Genomic DNA, 17,804 nt, shown 5'->3' with positions numbered 1-17,804 from the left:
AAATCCATAAATTACACAAATTGATTATTACATATACTTTTGTTCATTGCCAATCTTAGTGAAATTATTGTTTTATCAGTTTTATTTATCAGCATTTTCTGATCAATTTGGTGGTGGTATCCACAGTCACCTCTGTGTGAATTAAACCTCTGCTTACTATTGGTGTCCTATACTGACTGCTGAAATACTGCAGTGCTTCAGCAAATTCTCTGAAGTTTGACTGCCCACTTTAGTGTAGATATGTTTTTCATAATTCTGATAAAAGTGTTCCTCAGAATACAAAATTGGAACACATAAATCAGTGCTGTTTCTAGCATGTAATGCTTGTCCTATTGCAAAGCAGGCTTGTGCTACCCTTTTTCTTTTCCAATGAATAGAAGCTACCCTTAAAACCACTATGACCTATAAGTTTCTCCAGATTTTTCCTTTTTTTGGTTGTTTTTTAGGTTCAGGAGGCTTTTCTCAATTTCCTTTGTAAGCATGGTCTGTGATGTCCAAGTTCACTCTGTTCCTAGGGTTTGCATTTTTTAACTCACAAAACCACAAAGACTAGCTCAGTCCTTTGCCCAGGCTGGCTCCTGCTGTACTTCCTCCCTTCTCTCCCTAGCCCATACTCTGGCTTCTGCTTCCTTTAAGCTGCTGCCAGCACTTCATGGATGTCCTGGTGGCATAACAAGACACGGTCAACTGAGTGTACCTTAGCTCCTTGTGGAGCTCTGAGAATTTCAACTTAGCATTAACATAGCTCATATTTGTATTTTGGTTGCTGTTGTGTTGGCAGCTTTTGCAGGGAAGACAGAACTTGCTTCACAGTGGTTGCTGAAGTGTTGCTTGTAGGTTATGCTGCAAAGGCAATTCAAGAGGCTACACAAAGTTGGGCAGTGACTTGAATAGAATGCAATGCAGCTATATGAACAGGACTCAGACTGACTTGTTCAAAGCTGTCCTGGATGTGTCTACAAAAGCCTACATGGATGCATTTAACCTCTCCTGCCTGAGATGACAAGACAGAGCTAGGTAGCTGTGCTTCTTTATAGTGTGGAAAGAAAACTGTACCTCTGGGGAGTAATGAAGCCTTTCTGATTTAGACATCTATTTAAGATTATACACATAATCCCTGCAATCATACTTCTCCTTTAAAAAGAGCTGAGATGACTGACTTAGACTTAGTTGCTTGATTTGGGTGAGATAAATCCTAGATACCTTTTCAGTCATCTCTTTGCTTTGTGTGTGACAGGAGAACAAGGCAACTGCATCCATTATCAGGAGTGCATCCGCTTTGCAGCTCATATGGTGTCACTGAGTATCAGAGGGCTGTCTGGAGTGTTTATTTCTGTTTCCATGTTCAAGACAAAATTATAAACACATTCCCTATAACACTTTCTTTGATAAACAGCATTACATAAACTTGTCTGCCCACTTCTTGCCTTTAAAAGGGAGACTAGAGGAACTGAAATAGGCCAGTCCTGTCTTGTGCACTTGCAACTGCATAAACCTGACAAGCTGTCCCCACTCCTTGTATGCTCATTGCTGGGGAGGAAGAGGGAGAAACTGGGAAGCACTCCCCATCTGCTTGGGAAGTAGCAGAAGGAAGTTTTCTTCCCCATCTCCTTAAATGTGGAAAAAGTCTTCACAGCTTATCATGAAATCCAAGAATAGTCACAGTTTGAGGATTATCTGCTATGGTTGTTACTGTCATGACTGTATTCCGAGTCTCTGGAAATCTCTTTGCTTGGTTGAGTGGCACATATATTGCTACATATTGGCATATCATATAAAAAAACAGTGCTTCCTCTAATTTTTAATAAGTACTCATTCATGCAATTGAACATTTTTGGGAAAGTTTTTTTTCTCCTGTATGATGTACATGACCTACTTGAAAGAGAATAAACAGGAGATGAACTGTTTAAACTGAATCAGGTTTGAACTCCAGCACTCTGACTGCAGTAGCATTAACACTCCAGCAGTGCTAAGCCTTTGCACCACCTGCTTTCCCTGTTTGTGTTACACTTTTTTTCCTGTACTTGCTTCTATTGGCCCTTTGCTCTGACAGGCCCAGTGACTCATTCCTCTGGTGTGTCAGTCTTCTTGACAGACTCTCATCCTTTAAAACACTCTGTAACTTGCCTCTTAATGGGAAAAAGAAGTATTGGGGCTCAAGAAGCAGGCATCCATTTGACTTTGCTTTTTTTTCATGGTACAAAAGACAGGACTGTAATACCAGGTTCAGATGTTCTAAGTTTGTGCATATGAAAAAGTTGCAGGGAAGATTTTGGTCTCCTGTTGCTGTGATTTATTTTGCCAGGTGTGCAACAACTCAGCTAAGGAAACCATATGTTTCTCTGGCTTTGTACCAAGAAACAAAACCTTTTCATTTTTTTTCCTTAGGAGAACCCAAAACAACTAAAAATTGAAACTTTAAAACTAGAATCAAAATAATTATTCAACTAGCTGTATAAGGTTGGCTTGGTATTTATTTTCTGTATACCATATTGCTTTGATGTAAATTAAAAAGTACATGCTCAGGTTACACAGATTAATTTGCTTGGCATGGCAACTTGTGCTACAAAGGCCAGAGTCCAGCTCAGCTGTATTAAATAGGTAATATATTTTGTTTAAAGTTTCAATTAAAGCCTGAGGTCAAAGTCCCTGTGGGATCTTGAACACTTTAATGCCAATATTAGGATTGCTTAAGGATCAGCCTTTGCTCTAGATGTCTTTTGCGTTTCTTGAAATCTGATATTGTGCAGTTGATTGTATTACATTGCTTTTAAAACCACACTAGCCCACCTGCTACAGTAATTCATACTCCTGACAGTTAAGTGGTGTGAAGTGGACCATGGAGGCTTTATTTTAATACCAAACAGTAACAAGAAAGATGGTGGGGTGGCATTGTTCAGGTTTAGATTGGGAAGATACTGCCATAAAGACAAATATCTTGGTGATACTTCATCTGCCCTTGCTAACTAACATCTCAATGTCTATTTTCAAATGCACTTCAGGTAAAGCCTTACAAATTTTTTTTTTGAGAAATGTAAGTCACAAAAAAGCTAACATTGCAGGAGTGAATACAGTTCATGATGCACAAAGTTTCAATTTCTCCTTGCGAATCTGCTGGATTGCACATGGACAGAAAACAAATCACACACAAATGTACAGTTGAGAAAAGGGGAGCCAGATTTTACATCTGGTGCAGAGTTTTGTATCATAAGTACAAAGGCTTAGCATGCAGAGAGGCTTTCGGTGTTGATGATTATAACATAGCTATCACTTTACTTGATTATGCTTTTGGGTGGATGTGGCTGCTTCTACAAACCTGTTAATATTGTTAAGGCTCCTGTCCCATTTGCCCCTTGCTCCCATTAGATGCTTTCTTATTGAATTATTTTGAAATAGCATTTAGAACTCCAGGAAACACTTTGGTATAGTTTTACTGTGTAACACTTAATTTATAAGATCCAAAGATGATTAAGCTGTGAAATACATACCTCACATCATAACTTATGCAGAGTATGGTACCTGCACTTATCTAAGCATTAGTAATCAGCATGCTTCCTATGCATCTCATGAAGTTTTACTAGTAATTTCTTACTAAGTGTACATTACAAGTCTTTTTTTTTTTCTTTTAAAACTAGCTTGGATGGAAAAAAGATTTTTTTCTTCCATATGTACATTTTATTACATATTCCATGGAAAGAAGAATGGTGTCCTCTCCAATGGTGATGGGAATAAAATGCTGGGCTTCCTCCTCTCCCCCTTCCCACTCTCATTCTGATACTTTAGCCCTTCCCCCTCTGAGACTTTGCAGACTGTGGTAGTTTATATCTGGTGTCCAAAGCTAAGTAGCTAAGTGCTGCATCCAGCTGGCAGCCAGGCCCTGGTGATGTTCCACAGGGCTCAGTATTAGGGCCAGTCCTGTTTAATATCTTTACTGATGATCCGGATGAGGGGATTGAGTGCACCCTCAGTAGATGACACGAAGGTGTGTTGGGGGTATTGATCTGCTGCAGAGCAGTAAGGCTTCGCAGAGGGACCTGAACAGGCTGGATTGGTAATAGCTCAAGGCCAGTTGTATGAGATTCAGTAAGGTGAATTGCTGGGTCCTGTACTTGGGTCACAACTACCACAGGCAGGGGGGAAGAATGGCTGGAAAGCAGCCCCGAGAAAAGGGACCTGGGGGTGTTGGTCAGCAACAGCTGCAAATGAGCCAATGTGTGCCCAGGCATACTGGCTTGTATCAGAAATAGTGTGGCCAGCCAGATCAGGGAGGTTATTGACTCTCTGTTCTCTGCACTGGTGAGGCCACACCTTGAATCCTCTGTCCCGTTCTGGGCCCATCACTAAAAGGAAGGCATTGAGGTGCTGGAGAATGTCCAGAGAAGGGCAGTGGAGCTGATGAACAGTCTGGAGCACAAGTCCTACAAGAAATGGCTGAGGGAGCTGGGCATATTTAGCCTGGAGAAGAGTCAGGAGAGACTTTATTGCTGTCTTCAGCTACCTGTTGTAGCCAGCTGGAGGTGTGTCTCTTCTGCCAGGCAACCAGCAGTACAAGAGGAAACAAGAATTAGCTGTACCAGGGGAGGCTGGACAGCAGGAAGAATTTATTCACTGAAAAGGTTGTCAAGAATTGGAACAGGCTACCCGGGGAAGTGGTGGAGTCACCATCCTTGGAAGTGTTCAGGACGTGACTGGATGTGATACTTGGTACAATGATCTAGTTGATGTAATGTTCAGTCAAAGATTGGACTTTGATGGTTGGTGTCTTTCTCAACCTAAATGATTCTGTGATTCTATGATTCTGAGTATGAATCTTAAATCTGATTGCAGTGTCTCCTAGTTTTTTGACTTTGCTTTGAGGGAATCAAGCTGGGTATGAAGCAGTGGATTGCTGGAGATGGTAATTAATTCAATGTTTGAGAGCATGTTTGTTTGGTTTTTTTCCTCAGGTTCCCAGATTTTCTTAGTTTTAGCTCTTTGGACTATTGATATATATTTTAATGTGAAATGCTTGAGTTTTCTCAGGTAGGAATCTGAAAAAGGTGATTCTAAGGATGAAGTGCTTTTTTATTTTAAACGGGCAGGGTTTAATATGAAAATAAGTGTAATTATAACATTTGCAGACCAAAAATATAGTCAAATATGGAAAATGCACTACAGGGATCCCAGTTAGGCATGATTCTAATGGAAAGTGCTTCTATTAATAAAGTTTTAAAGAAACCTAGAAATGGCATGAAAATGAAATTACCTATCTTGTGTGAGCTCCATGCCTCTATTTTTGTCAGTATACTTCTTTCACTGGAAGCCTTTGTACAGCAGGAAACAGCTGTGCAATGTCCATGCTGTTCCATGCTGCAATTGATGTTATTTTGATGTCCTTAATTTATATCTGTTTTCTACTATAGGTATTTTCCTTCAAAAGTAGCTTAGTGGTCTAATTAAATCAGATAAGGCTTTGCTTCAGCTACTTAAGGCCTATAAGAATTTGTTCAGACAAAGTAAATGTGGAGTGACTCCCATCCATCATAAAACCCTGATAAAATACAATACATTCCTTGAAATCTTGAAGGACATTATTCTGTAAAAGGAAAAAATTTGAGCCACAATATGCTTGGTCTATGCCAAACTTGATGCTCACTATGTTCACATGGTTCAGCTGTTTCAGGGAAGATGTGCATGTGCTGCATATTTATAACCAAAATTGTTAATCTGTTGCAGTAGATCTTATACATCAGTATAGTATAACATCAAACTGTGCTTCCAGATTTATTATGTTATTTTATGCACTGGTACCAAAGGGAAGAAAGAGGGAAGTCATATATCTAGAGAGGTGTATTTTTATGGTAAGCACATCTGCAGCCTTAATTTGCACAAGAAAGCTTCATGGCTGCATTATCAAAGGCACAGATTCTTTGTGGTATTGTGATAGAGAGAGACACAGACCTCCCCATCATTGTCCAATTTTTTATACTCCCAATTAAAAGAAATTATGGAAAAATTAAATTTAACTCCTGATGGAATGTATATGTTTGAGATTTTTATTTTCAAAGGGCATCTCTATCTTCCTTTGTGTTTTGCTATGTGGTGTCTTGTCCATGTCAAATTTTGTTTTCTAGATTACAGTTTTACTACCCTGAAATTGGAGGGGCAGATAATTAGCATATATAAGGATGATGCAAGGCAGATTTACCCTACATTGTCTCCTTTATGGAGATAATTTTTCAGTTGTCTTTTCAGCAATTTCTTTTGGGACCACTCGAGGGACATACTTTTTTAATCTGACAGTATGGGTACCTTACATCTGTGGAAGTACAGTGCTTTTACATCCACAGTTCTATTGAACTTTCTGATTAGTAAATCTGGCATGCTCCCTACCAGGATATGGCCTTGGTATACTAATTGCATCTGAAACAGAAAAATCATGAAATCAATAGATGAGATGTTAAGCTAGAACCATGTAACATACATTCATATAAATGCTACCTAATTTTGCTTTTTAACAATATGTGGTATGTGTCGGAAAATCTTGTGTCCTTTTTTAAAATTTATTTTTTTTTACAAACACATTCCATTTAATTATCAAGTAAAATATAAGCCTTTAGGGAAAATGGCTGCTAGCAAGCTAATCTTTTATGAGCATTATTATTTAATATAAATATTTAATTTTTATTATGGTGGTTACGGAGTTTTAGTTATTTTTAATTATATGTTAATTATTGTTAAGGCTATGTTAATCAAATATATTTAAATATAATTAATATCCTGGTATGATTTTAGTGGTGAGTTTTTGGCTAGTTTATTCGTTTTGTGGGATTTTGTTTAATTTTATTTTGAAGTATTATTTTTAAATTCCAAATATTCTGAGGAAATATGGGAAAATCCTATTGGTGAATGGTAGTTTTGCAAGTAGTCTATCTTTGTGGGAAATAAAATCCACTTGAGTATAGGGATTTAATTTTGGTGGTGAAAATCTAGCTAAAAGGTATCCCGTTTCTGATTTCTTTGAAAGTATTAATAGAAATGTCCATGAACTTAGTATGCACTTCTTTAAATGGTGTTTCAGTTGCATATTAATGTTTTTCTTGCGCTACATTAGTAAATGAGAATTATAGTTAAATAATCTATGAGCTTTCTAGTAGAATAAGACAAGAAATGGGTTCATAAAACTCAGAAAATATTAACTGAACTAACCCCTGTGCATCTGGAAACAATTTTGAAATACTGATTGGTCTCATTTTACTCCAGTCATTGATTGAATTTATTACCACCACTCATTGTGCAGGCAATGCTGCATGTCTGTGTGTTTGATTAGGGACATTTATAGCTTAAGGTTTTCACTGCCATGAATTTCTTTCTCTGTCATTGTTACCTCTGTTGAACTTTACAGATCTGACAAGATTTATTAATAAAGTGTCCATGTGTGATCTTTCAGAATTTTAGCATGAGATTTGGAAGATTTTGCAAAAGAAGTAATTGTTAAAGTAAACATAGAAATCTGCTTGCACGTTTGTTTGCATATTTTCTGCCAATGGACACTCTTGTTATCTTTCTAATCCCTAAATTATTTGTGTTCCAAGTTTTTAACAATGTATGATTGTAAATATTGGCAAATATTATTTTTCTTATTTTAATCTCAGACAGGAAAATGCATCCTGAATTACAGCAATCAATCCATACATGTTTTCTCTGACATTTTGATGGAAAATTATCTCAAGTTGGCATAGGTATTATTAAATTGCATCAGCCTAATGCATAAATTTACTTCAATGAATTAATGGTTCTGTTACCTGTTGCTTGATTCTATTTTGGTAGAGAATAGAATGATCTATAAGATCATTCCAGACCATAGAATTCTATTCTATGGTAGACCATAGCATTCTATTCTATTCTATTCTAGTGCTAGGAGCCGTTATCAATTTTCAACTTTTTCTTTTCTTCATTTACAAGATGGCATTTATAACAGACCCCCTAACAGTGCTTCCTTCTGTAGCAATCTATGTTCTAATTACTTATAATACAGGAATTCTTGATACCGGTTCCTCAGAAAAAAATGTTCAGCTATAGAGAATTACCTGCAAAGAGTCACAGAAGCACACAATCAGCTGAGTTGGAAGTCACCCGCAAGGATCATTAAGTCGAAGTCCTGGCCCTGCACAGCACTATCCCCAAAAGTCACACCATGTGCCTGAGAGTATTGTTCAGACTCTTCTGGAACTCTGTCAGGGTTGGTGCTGTGACCACTTTCCTGGGGAGCCTGCTCCAGTGCCCAGCCATCCCCTGGGTGAAGAACCTTTTCCTGATATCCTGATATCCAACCACCCCTGACACAGCTTCAGGCCATTCCCTCAGGTCCCATCACTGGGTACCACAGAGAAGAGATCAGTGCCTGCCCCTCCTTTTGCCCTCCAAATGAAGTCATAACTGCCATGAGGTCTCTCCTCAGTCTCCTCCTGGCTGAACAGTCCAGATGACCTCAGCAGCTCCTCATACAGCTTCCCCTCAAGGCCCTTCACCATCCTGATTGTCCTCTGTTGGGGACTCTCTCATAGGTTAAGATCTTTCTTATATCATGGCACCCAAAACAGCCCCCAGCACTCGAGGTGAGGCTGCCCCAGTGCAGAGCAGAGTGGGACAATCCCCTCCCTTTCCCAGCTGGCCACGCTGTGCCTGATGCACCCCAGGACAGGGTTGGCCCTCCTGGCCAGGGCACTGCTGACTCATGTTCAACGTGTCATCAGCCAGGACCCTTTATGCAGCACTGCATTTCCAGCCTTTCACTCCCCGATCTGTCCACACGTCCAGGGCTGCCTCATCCCAGGTGAAGAATCTGGTGCTTGTCTTTTGTCAGCTTCATATGGTTGGTGATCTCTCATCTCTCTGGTTTGTTGAGGTCTCTCTGCAGAACCTCCCTGCCTTCAGGGACTTCAACAGCTCCTCCCAGTTTTCATCTGCGAAGTTCAGGGAAATACAGTTTCTTTCTTTACAGTTTGGTATTTAGATTGACATATTGTAGCTTTGTTTCTAGTTCCCCCCCCCCCCCCCTCAGAAATGTCCTCAAAGTTTTAAGAGTTTAGTTTGTGAAGTCGTTGAGCTCTTAAAACCTATTAAAAATTGAATTTCCATTTACTCCAAGGTTTTAAATCTCTTCTTATATCAGAATCCATCATGAAAGATAGATAAGAACCTTGGATCCATTTGATATTTGGCAGTGCGTTCAGCCTGTACTACCCAGAGATAATAGTTCCATCACTTATGGCTGCTTACATTACTCTTAAAGCATCTTGTTGTTAATTACTTGAAACTCTGCCAAGCTGTAACAGGTTGGGGTGGAATTTTCCACTTAAAGAAAAGGACAATATGGATTCCTCATTTCCTGTATGCTAATGAAGCAGGGGCCTCTGGGAGAAATAGTATGCAATCAAGTAATTAAGCATTCTACATTAAAGCATGCAGCTTGGGAGAGGAGTTGAGGGGAGCATAAAGCTTGACTTCTGGCTTCTTCTGTCCTTTCTACACTTAATGACCTTGTTTTGTGCAGATAAAGTATATTGTTGTGTCACTTACTTGTGACTGCTGACATAGTGAAAAGATCACATGATGTTACTGTCACTGAATGTGATGTTCATTTTCTTTTGGGATTTCATACCTGTTTGGACTTTCTTTTTTTAATTTAGCCTGGGATTTTTTGCAGGGAATTGTTCTGTCTTTTTGGCCCTAAACAGCAGCAGAATTACCTAAGTGCTTCTGGATATCGGATATCCAGACCAGTGCATGAGTACGAAATGCTATGTAGAACTTTGATTTAGAACAAGTAGACTTTTTTCCCAGACAGGGATGCAAGCCTCTAAATACAGCAGGCTTGTTTGAAAAAAGTCTGTTTGTTCTTAACAATCATGTTGGTTTTTCTTAACCTTGGCTTAGCATGCCTTCTGTCTCTACATCATGCTTATTTTATCTGTGATCTGAAGTTTGATCATTTTGCATGCACCATGCCCTAACTCCTGAAATTCAAAACGTGATACCACGTTTTGCCTGGTATCCTTCTCCTCTGGTGACAAAGACATAAAAAAAAATCTGACTTGGCCTTATCCAGTTTTCTTTTATGAAGAAAATCATCCATAGCCTCTGTAAATATTCAAGATAAAGAGATAAAAGTAGCTCCCATGCTATGAGTTATTTCTCCTCTTTGAGAGTCTTTTTGTCCAAGTTTTGATAGTGTGGTAGTTGCCTTCAATCTTGATTAAAGAACTTTGGTTCTTCTGTCTCCCTGATACCTTCACAGTTATTAATTTCCATGTAATGCAGAACTGGAGGCTGTAACTCACCTGGAGACAGCCTTAGCTGATCTTTACTTGGGTCAGGTGTAGTCTCTTGATCCTCCAGGAGTAGCATTTGATAACCTGTGTCTTCATAAGTTTTGGAAGATACTTAGTCATTTATTAGCAATGGGCCAGCTGCTGGGATGATGAAATCCTGAATCTTCAAGTGGCATTTTCAGGGTGTCATTGACCCGGGAAAAGGGCACATTTATATCCAGAGTCCTTGTGAAAGAGCTGTGTGAGAGTTAATCTGAAAGACTTTCTTGCTGTGTATGCAAAACTCTTTCCCAGAAACTTCATGATTACAATTATCTGTCTAACACTAATATATAATATATATAAAAACATATAACATTCCATTCATATATTGTTCTTCAACATTACTTGCCTCAGCTTCTCATTGTAAAGGATTTCACTTTGAAAAATGTCCAGGTTCAGTAATTTTGTATGTGACTTCATAAGATTAGCAATTTTAAACTAATAGATGCTATGTTTTAATTTAAAGAAGTTGTGTAGATGACCAAATATAGCTGCATTCAGAGATTAGTTTTTTTAATGTCTTGCCCCTCCCATCAATATACTTTCAGGACTGTTTTCTTATACTACCCTAGTTTTTGGTTCTTGAGTTATTATGATTAAATGCAAACATTTATCATGTTCTCCCTGCTATTCCATGCTTTTCAATGTAGAGCGATGGAAAAGAACTAGCTTTTCTAAAGTAGATGAGGTAAGATTTCTGTTACTTTGAGACTTCTGACTAAAGCTTAGCAGGTGGTGCTCTCTCTGGAAATTCTTTTCCAACAATAGTTTTCATCTCAGCTATGCTATTTCAGCCCTAATAAGGCCTTAACTTAATCTCCTCGCTCAAGTTTCTCCAAGGTTTTTTGTGTGCGGTTGCAAGTGTTCAAATCACTTTGCCTTTTTCTAGATCATTACACATTTAAAGCATAGAAAATTTTGTGATAAACAAATTATGGAAATCTTGAGAAATTTGTGGCATTCTCACTAGCATTTGCTTGATCCTGCAGGAGAAGCCTATATGAGAATGAGCCGGCTGCCTGAAGCAGAGCACTGGTATGTGGAGTCACTGCGATCCAAGAGCGACCACATCCCAGCCCACCTCACTTATGGAAAACTGCTGGCTCTGACGGTGAGTTTATCAGCACCTCCTTTCAGTAGGTTAGGTAAAGGAATGGGAAAGCTTTGTCCTGAAAATTGCTTATTGCCTGTTTGTCACACTGTTTCAGTTATTCCTTTTAATTAAGGACTTTGACGGCATTGGGTTTTTGTTTGTTTTTTTTTTTTTTTGTGAGACATTGCCTCTATTCTTGAGATAGTATCAACTCTGTGCTGGAAAAAAAACCACTGTAATGGCACAGGAACTTTGTAATGCACAGTAAGGAGTTCTCTCAATAAAGCCTTTGTAAGTTCTTTGGATGACAAGTAATGGAAATTCTGTGAGATATTCAGTGTTTGACTCAGGGCTGTTGGAGCAGCCTATGGCTGAGTGTCATCTATACTTTGTGAATAACATCTTGTGCTTTGAATTTGCACTTCTTTAGGAGTATCTCTTTGAGCATGTGAAAGGAAGTACTCAACTATTAAGAGCTAGTTCTAAAAAATCAGAAGAGTTGGACTTCTTTATTTCTGTAAAATTTACTTAACTTTTGGCTGCAGGTGTGCTTGTGGCTCCAGCTAAACTAACTCCCTTTGATAGTTACAGCAAAGTGCCAGTCCCTCCTTGATGTTCACACATGTTGAAGATGAAATGGATTTCTATTTTATTAATTCAAATAATTCTGTTTTTAAACTGTCTTTCATTTGTTTTTCGTTTCTCATTCCCATTTTTCTTTCATTTTTATCTGTTCTACGTTTGGTTTCCTTGCTACCTTAGTGAGTTCATATTTGCTTCCTGTACTCTACTGATACAGCTCTGCATAGTTCTTGAGTCCTTGTGCCTTAGTCTGAATATCCCTCCATTGAAAGTTCCTCAACTATTCACCTGGTGATAAACTTTCTCTATGGTCTTGATTGTGCTGTCCAGTCTTCAAGCAAAAAATGTCTTATTGTGGAACACATGATTAATTTCAGGAGATCCATTACTGTTTTAAAAGTATCTGAATTTAGAAAAGGGGAAGGAATTACAACATAAGTTTTCTGTATAAGTAACAGGTGACAGCATGGTTTGAAAGATTTAAAAATTGGTCTGTGTTACTATGTAATATTAAATGCAGAGTTTTATTAAAAGCTGCGTGGAAGGGAAGGTTCAACATGAAATGGAAGTCGGGGTGGTAGTGTTATATCCCCACTGCCTGTCAGTTCCATGTCCTGGAAAGGCTTTTTTTGAACAATTCCAGTTAAAATTGCTGGGATATTGACAAATATATGCACCCATTGTTTGCCTTCTTCTAGAATATAACTACAAATAGGTTGTACAGTAAGATTTCCATATTTATCTTGCTTTTCCAGCAGATATCTTTGTATATTGGACCTAAGAATAATAGCAGAAAGTCAGTGTTATTGGCTTCTTCTTAGGAGATCTTTGACACAAAAGTGCTAATTTATTGGAATTGCTGTGGGGAGGTGTTGTGGTTTAGGAATAGTATTTCCCAATTTAGTGTTCCCACTGTAACACTCCAAACCACACGCTGCTCTCTCACTACTCCCTCTCCCTCCTGCAGCGGGCTGGAGAGGAGAATTGAAGGCACAAAAGGTAAAGATCATGAGCTAAAACAAGAACAATTTTCTGCAAACAGTAATAAAATAATAAAACAAATAGTAAGAGCAGCCATATTAATAACAAAGTATATGAAAGAGGCAAATGATTCGCATGGGAATGCTCACAACTCAGCAACCCCCAGCAATACCCGACCATGCCACCATGCTCCTCGATCCAGAAGTGACCCCTTTCCCCCTTTCCTGGATGGGGAGGTGGTATAGAATAACCTCTGGGTCCTTTCCATGCCTCCTCCTGGCTACTGCAAAAATTAACCCTGTCCTGGCTAGGAGAGGAAGTAAAGGGTTTGCTTAATAAAATCCAAATTTCTTTTTGTTTGTTTGGTTTTTTGTTACGCGCACACACTCTCCTACCCCAGTAGTTCTCTGGTTAATTTTTTTGACTGCTGAGTGTGTGAAATATGAGGTCTGTTAGGGAAAGTCTTGCAGTGATTCTGGGAAACAAGGTCTCACAGTTTACTTCAAAATAACAAAATCTCCAAATCCCAGAAGTGTACAAACATTGTGAGCCACTACTTTATTTTTTCTAATTCTGTCCCCTCATTGTGAAAGAGCAGGTATAGGATTAAAATTTGGTGTTATTATTCCAACTTTTAGAAGGAAGCAATGAAAAATCTGCATGATTCCTAATAGTAGAATTGAACTGTTTGCATTTTTCTGGGGATACGAGTGGAAGATATGTGTGGTGTGGATTGTGACTTGAGCATCTGAGCCGTGTTTGTGGAAGAACATGTCTCAGCAAGGAGAAGAACTGTGTACAGCTTTGAACCTTGAATACTGCATTATGATAGGAAATAAAATACCTTTCCTTTCTCAACACACACATGCTTTCCTATACTTGATCTTTGCCATAGTTGTAGTGCATTCTCCTCACATTTGTTTGTTATTATCTCTTGACACTTGTGTCTTCATTACTGTTGCTTCTCATATTCATGACAATATGTACAGATAAGGTTGATGTCCCTTCCACTGACAGCAGTATAAGCTGAAAAGATGGTGCTGATGTCCTGTTGACTTTCAGGATTTCATAAACATATAGCAAGGAATGTTATGATAACAAATTATTTACAGATAGCACAATATTTTTCTGATGGTTACTTCATTAATGAAAAATAAAGTTCCCTTATCTTTGATTTACTGAAAATTGGCATTAATTCCAATTAGTTCTTTGAACTACAGGTCTGAAAAAATATTCAACACAAAAATGGATGAAGAGATTTGGCAGTAAAATGTGTGGTTTTTCTCTGAATTTTGGTCACTTAATCAGTTTTGCAGGTTACTGTCTGCTCAGTAATTCAAAAAATGAATTTTGTCTAGTTTCTGGCATACTGAACTGTCCTAGTATTAGTTCCCATCGCAAATACATAATTGCTGTAACTGACATGCTTCCTGGCATTCTTCATAAACTTCCTTGGGATTCAGATTAGAGCTACTCCCTTTGGCATAGTTATTTCAGCCCAATCCCAACTTGAGCTATGAATGTGATTTATTCTTCTGTTATATTTTGCTACCTTGGTTAATGATAATTTTCTCACAAATTTAGGAAAGAGAAAAGCCTACTTCGGTTAGTTTTTGGATGTTAGAGATGTGTTAGAGGCTTCTTTGCTGTCTTTTGTTGGAATCAAACTTTTGAACTTTTACAAACCTGTTTCTAAATATAGGTACTGGGACAAAACTGTTAATAACACTTCTCTGTGTCTCTTTTCTAGGAGAGAAATGTGAGATTGCTGATGTAGTGAAAGGTGGATGTAGGTGCTGATATAGATAGGAAATTTCTCTGTGAGTGAAATTGGGGTGTAAGGGAAGAGAGGAGGTAATTTCCAGACAAGTTCCTAAATTCCAGCCAAAGGCAATTCTACTATAAAACCCCCTAGCAGTAAAGTCAGACCTGTAAAGTTCACAAATTCAGCTATGTTTTATTTCCTTACTTTGATTCCAATGAAGTGGCTTAATTTTAACCTCAGCTTTTCTGCGTTCCCAAGTCTGTTGCCAGTATTAATGCTTACTGAAAGCAGCATCACATAGAATCAGAGAATCATTTAGGCTGGAAAAGATACAAGTAATGCCCAAACAGACTTGGACATGCTGCTGTATATGCAGGAAAAACAGACCAGCTTAAGATCTCCAGATGAATAGTTAATGAATTTACAGTCTTGTTACCTAATAGCATAAGTTACAAGAATTTCCTAGCTCCTATATTAGTTCATGTTATATGTTTATATCTAAGAATTACAGCTCACTAAGCTACAACTTTCTCGAAAATATGCTAGGACAGCATAATATAGTGGTTGAAAATCATGATTAGTAGCTCAGTTACTAGAATAATTGGAAAATAGCCAGTTGTCTGGGGCTTAGGTTTGTCCTTCTTTTATATTTTTAAAACGACATGTAGGTGTTTAGAACTGCAGTGCTTTAGCATTATGTGCTTTTCATGCCTGTAACTTGTTAAGCTGCTTAAATAGTGAGGAATTTATTTTTCAACGTGACATGTTAGTTAACATAGCCAATCTTCTGGTAGCTTCGTACCACAGCATCTGAGCCTCATCCCTTGCTTAGGTATTTTATTTCTAGATTACAATGAAAAGCATAATTTTTTGAAAGACTTTAAAATTGCAAGGCTCTCAGCTTTAAGATGAAAATGAGACTGTCAAAAATGACAGTGCCAGGTGATGCCTTGAGCATGTATTGTAATTTGTTTTCCATTATATCAGCGACCTTCTAGAAGAGAAGGCATTGCCTGTCTTACTAAAAAAATAATTTGTGAGTAAGTCTTTTATTTTTTTTTTCTTCTTCTCACTGTAGTAGTCCTAAAGAGAAGACTAAAAAACCCTCCTCCCTCATAATGCCTGGCCTCTGCCATCAGTCAGTGGTTGATTGTTAAAGTAGCATGCTAGTCTGAGAAGCTTTATTTCAATTACAAATAAATGTTGTCAAGTTTTGTTTTGTCTGTTTTGAATGAAGTTGAGCCCACAAATGACCCTGCATAGTTTGCAGTAGTGACTCCAATTGCTAAAATACTTAGGGTCAGCCTCATCTTGTAACATTTAGTGTGTCAGATCTAGGAATTACAGGCTTTGCTATACTTCTCTGGAAGAAATTGCAGTGTTGTTTTGCATTTTACATGGCTCCACACAGTACTGTTAATCTCCTATTTTTTACTGGATTGGAAAATCACCCGAAATGCTGTAAGAAAAATTTACTTTGCCTTGTAAAATTTTGCTGCTGGAGCTTCAAGTATTAAATTCAGCAATAATCATCCTAGAAGATTCCCTGTATTACAAAATATTTTATTTTAAAATATTTTCTTCAAATGCGGTTTGGGAAAAGACAGTGATAGATGTAACAGAGATAGGCAGTGTTTTGGATTAATATAAAAGTAACAGGATTGGGACATTCAAGTATCAATGTTGAAGTTTAGTACTTTTCTTAAGTTTTGAGATAATTGCTCCTTAGTGAGTGACCATATTTTTCCTGCAGTTGATTGTTGCTTATGCTTCTGACAAACAGAAGTCCAGTGAGATATCCTGCCATTTTTGGTTAGTTGTGAAATTACTCAGAGTGTTGCTATCAAATACCCCACTGTATTCAGTAATTGGTGTAGTGCTTGACTGTCATCTCAAAATAAATATAAATAAATTAAAACGTGGAAATAAATGGAAGATAGGAAAAACAGAAAAGCATGGGATATACAGGAAAAGCAGAATGGTATAGATGAATAGATCTATTACAACATTCTGTAAATGTTGTAAATTCAACATTTACAATTCCTGTAATTACTCGCTGCTGGTGTTTCAGCACAGAAAGGAAATTTGCATTTCTGTTGGAAAAATCTGTCATATTGTCATCTTTAATGTCACTGGTTCATTGCTACTTTTTTTCTGTCTCTCTAGATTTACACAATGAGAAGAATGCAGGAATGAGGGAGAACAGTCATGATGTCAAAAGAATCATAACTGTCTTTAAGACATAGCAATTGAAATGCTCTGTTAAATCTAGTCATGATCTTCCAGAACAGTTTCTTCTTTTAGTAATCAACTCCTTTAAAGCAAACAAAAATATTTTCAGTAATACTTGGGGGCCAATAAATGCCTACACATAGAGAAATCTTTAATTAGTGAAAAGGCATTTTCTGAATAGGTCAATTTAATTAGATCAGGAAAGCTCTTAGGTATTTCATTTTGGGAAACCATATCCCTTGACTGTTAGTACTGCTTCTAGGAAGTTTTTTTTTTAAATGAAAATTGGATCCTTCAGTTAAAGTTACAGCATGACAATATAAAAATGACATTGAATCCATGAGAATGCCTTGCCTGAGAAATCAAGTTAAGCCAAGCAATAGCCATTACCGTTTTTCTGTCTTGTATTCAGCTTGACTTTGGAGCCTGGCATAGACACTATGAGCTTTCTTGACACTTGAAATCTCTTGAGGGTTAAAATTGATATGTGCACAGTTTGTATTTAGTTCTGAGTTTGCAAAATGTGAGTTGTTTTAATTTTTGTTTCCAGCTTACAAGCAATTCACTTGTAGCAGCTAGAAGGAAGGGGTTTTCCTCTTCAGCGGGGAAAATCAGGTTTACTGACTTCAGAAGCGTGAGCCCTTTTTAAAAAGGTTTGGTTATCTGGTGTATCTGGAGCTTTAACACGTCCAGTCTGAATGACAGGATTTCCGAACTACAGAAATTTCAATAGCTGACATCTATTGAGCTTGTATTTCTTCAGAGGCTGGCTGCATGCCAGAAGTATTGCATCCAT

General features: G+C 37.9%; 1 protein-coding gene across 1 annotated transcript in view; it reads left to right on the top strand.

The window, feature by feature from the left end:
• Nucleotides 1-17,804, top strand: part of TMTC2 (transmembrane O-mannosyltransferase targeting cadherins 2) — a 234,432-nt gene that overhangs the window by 165,043 nt on the left and 51,585 nt on the right. The window contains exon 8 of the mRNA XM_071423340.1: nt 11,345-11,466. Within this exon, the coding sequence (XP_071279441.1) occupies nt 11,345-11,466 (122 nt within the window). The remainder of the gene's footprint in view (nt 1-11,344; nt 11,467-17,804) is intronic.

This window comes from Agelaius tricolor, unplaced genomic scaffold, assembly GCF_023055355.1.
Source record: "Agelaius tricolor isolate 1412-34295 unplaced genomic scaffold, bAgeTri1.0.p SCAF_3, whole genome shotgun sequence".
In the NCBI taxonomy this organism is placed as follows: domain Eukaryota; kingdom Metazoa; phylum Chordata; class Aves; order Passeriformes; family Icteridae; genus Agelaius; species Agelaius tricolor.
Note: the sequence above shows the minus strand (reverse complement) of the source record. Positions and strands in the feature narration are given on the sequence as shown.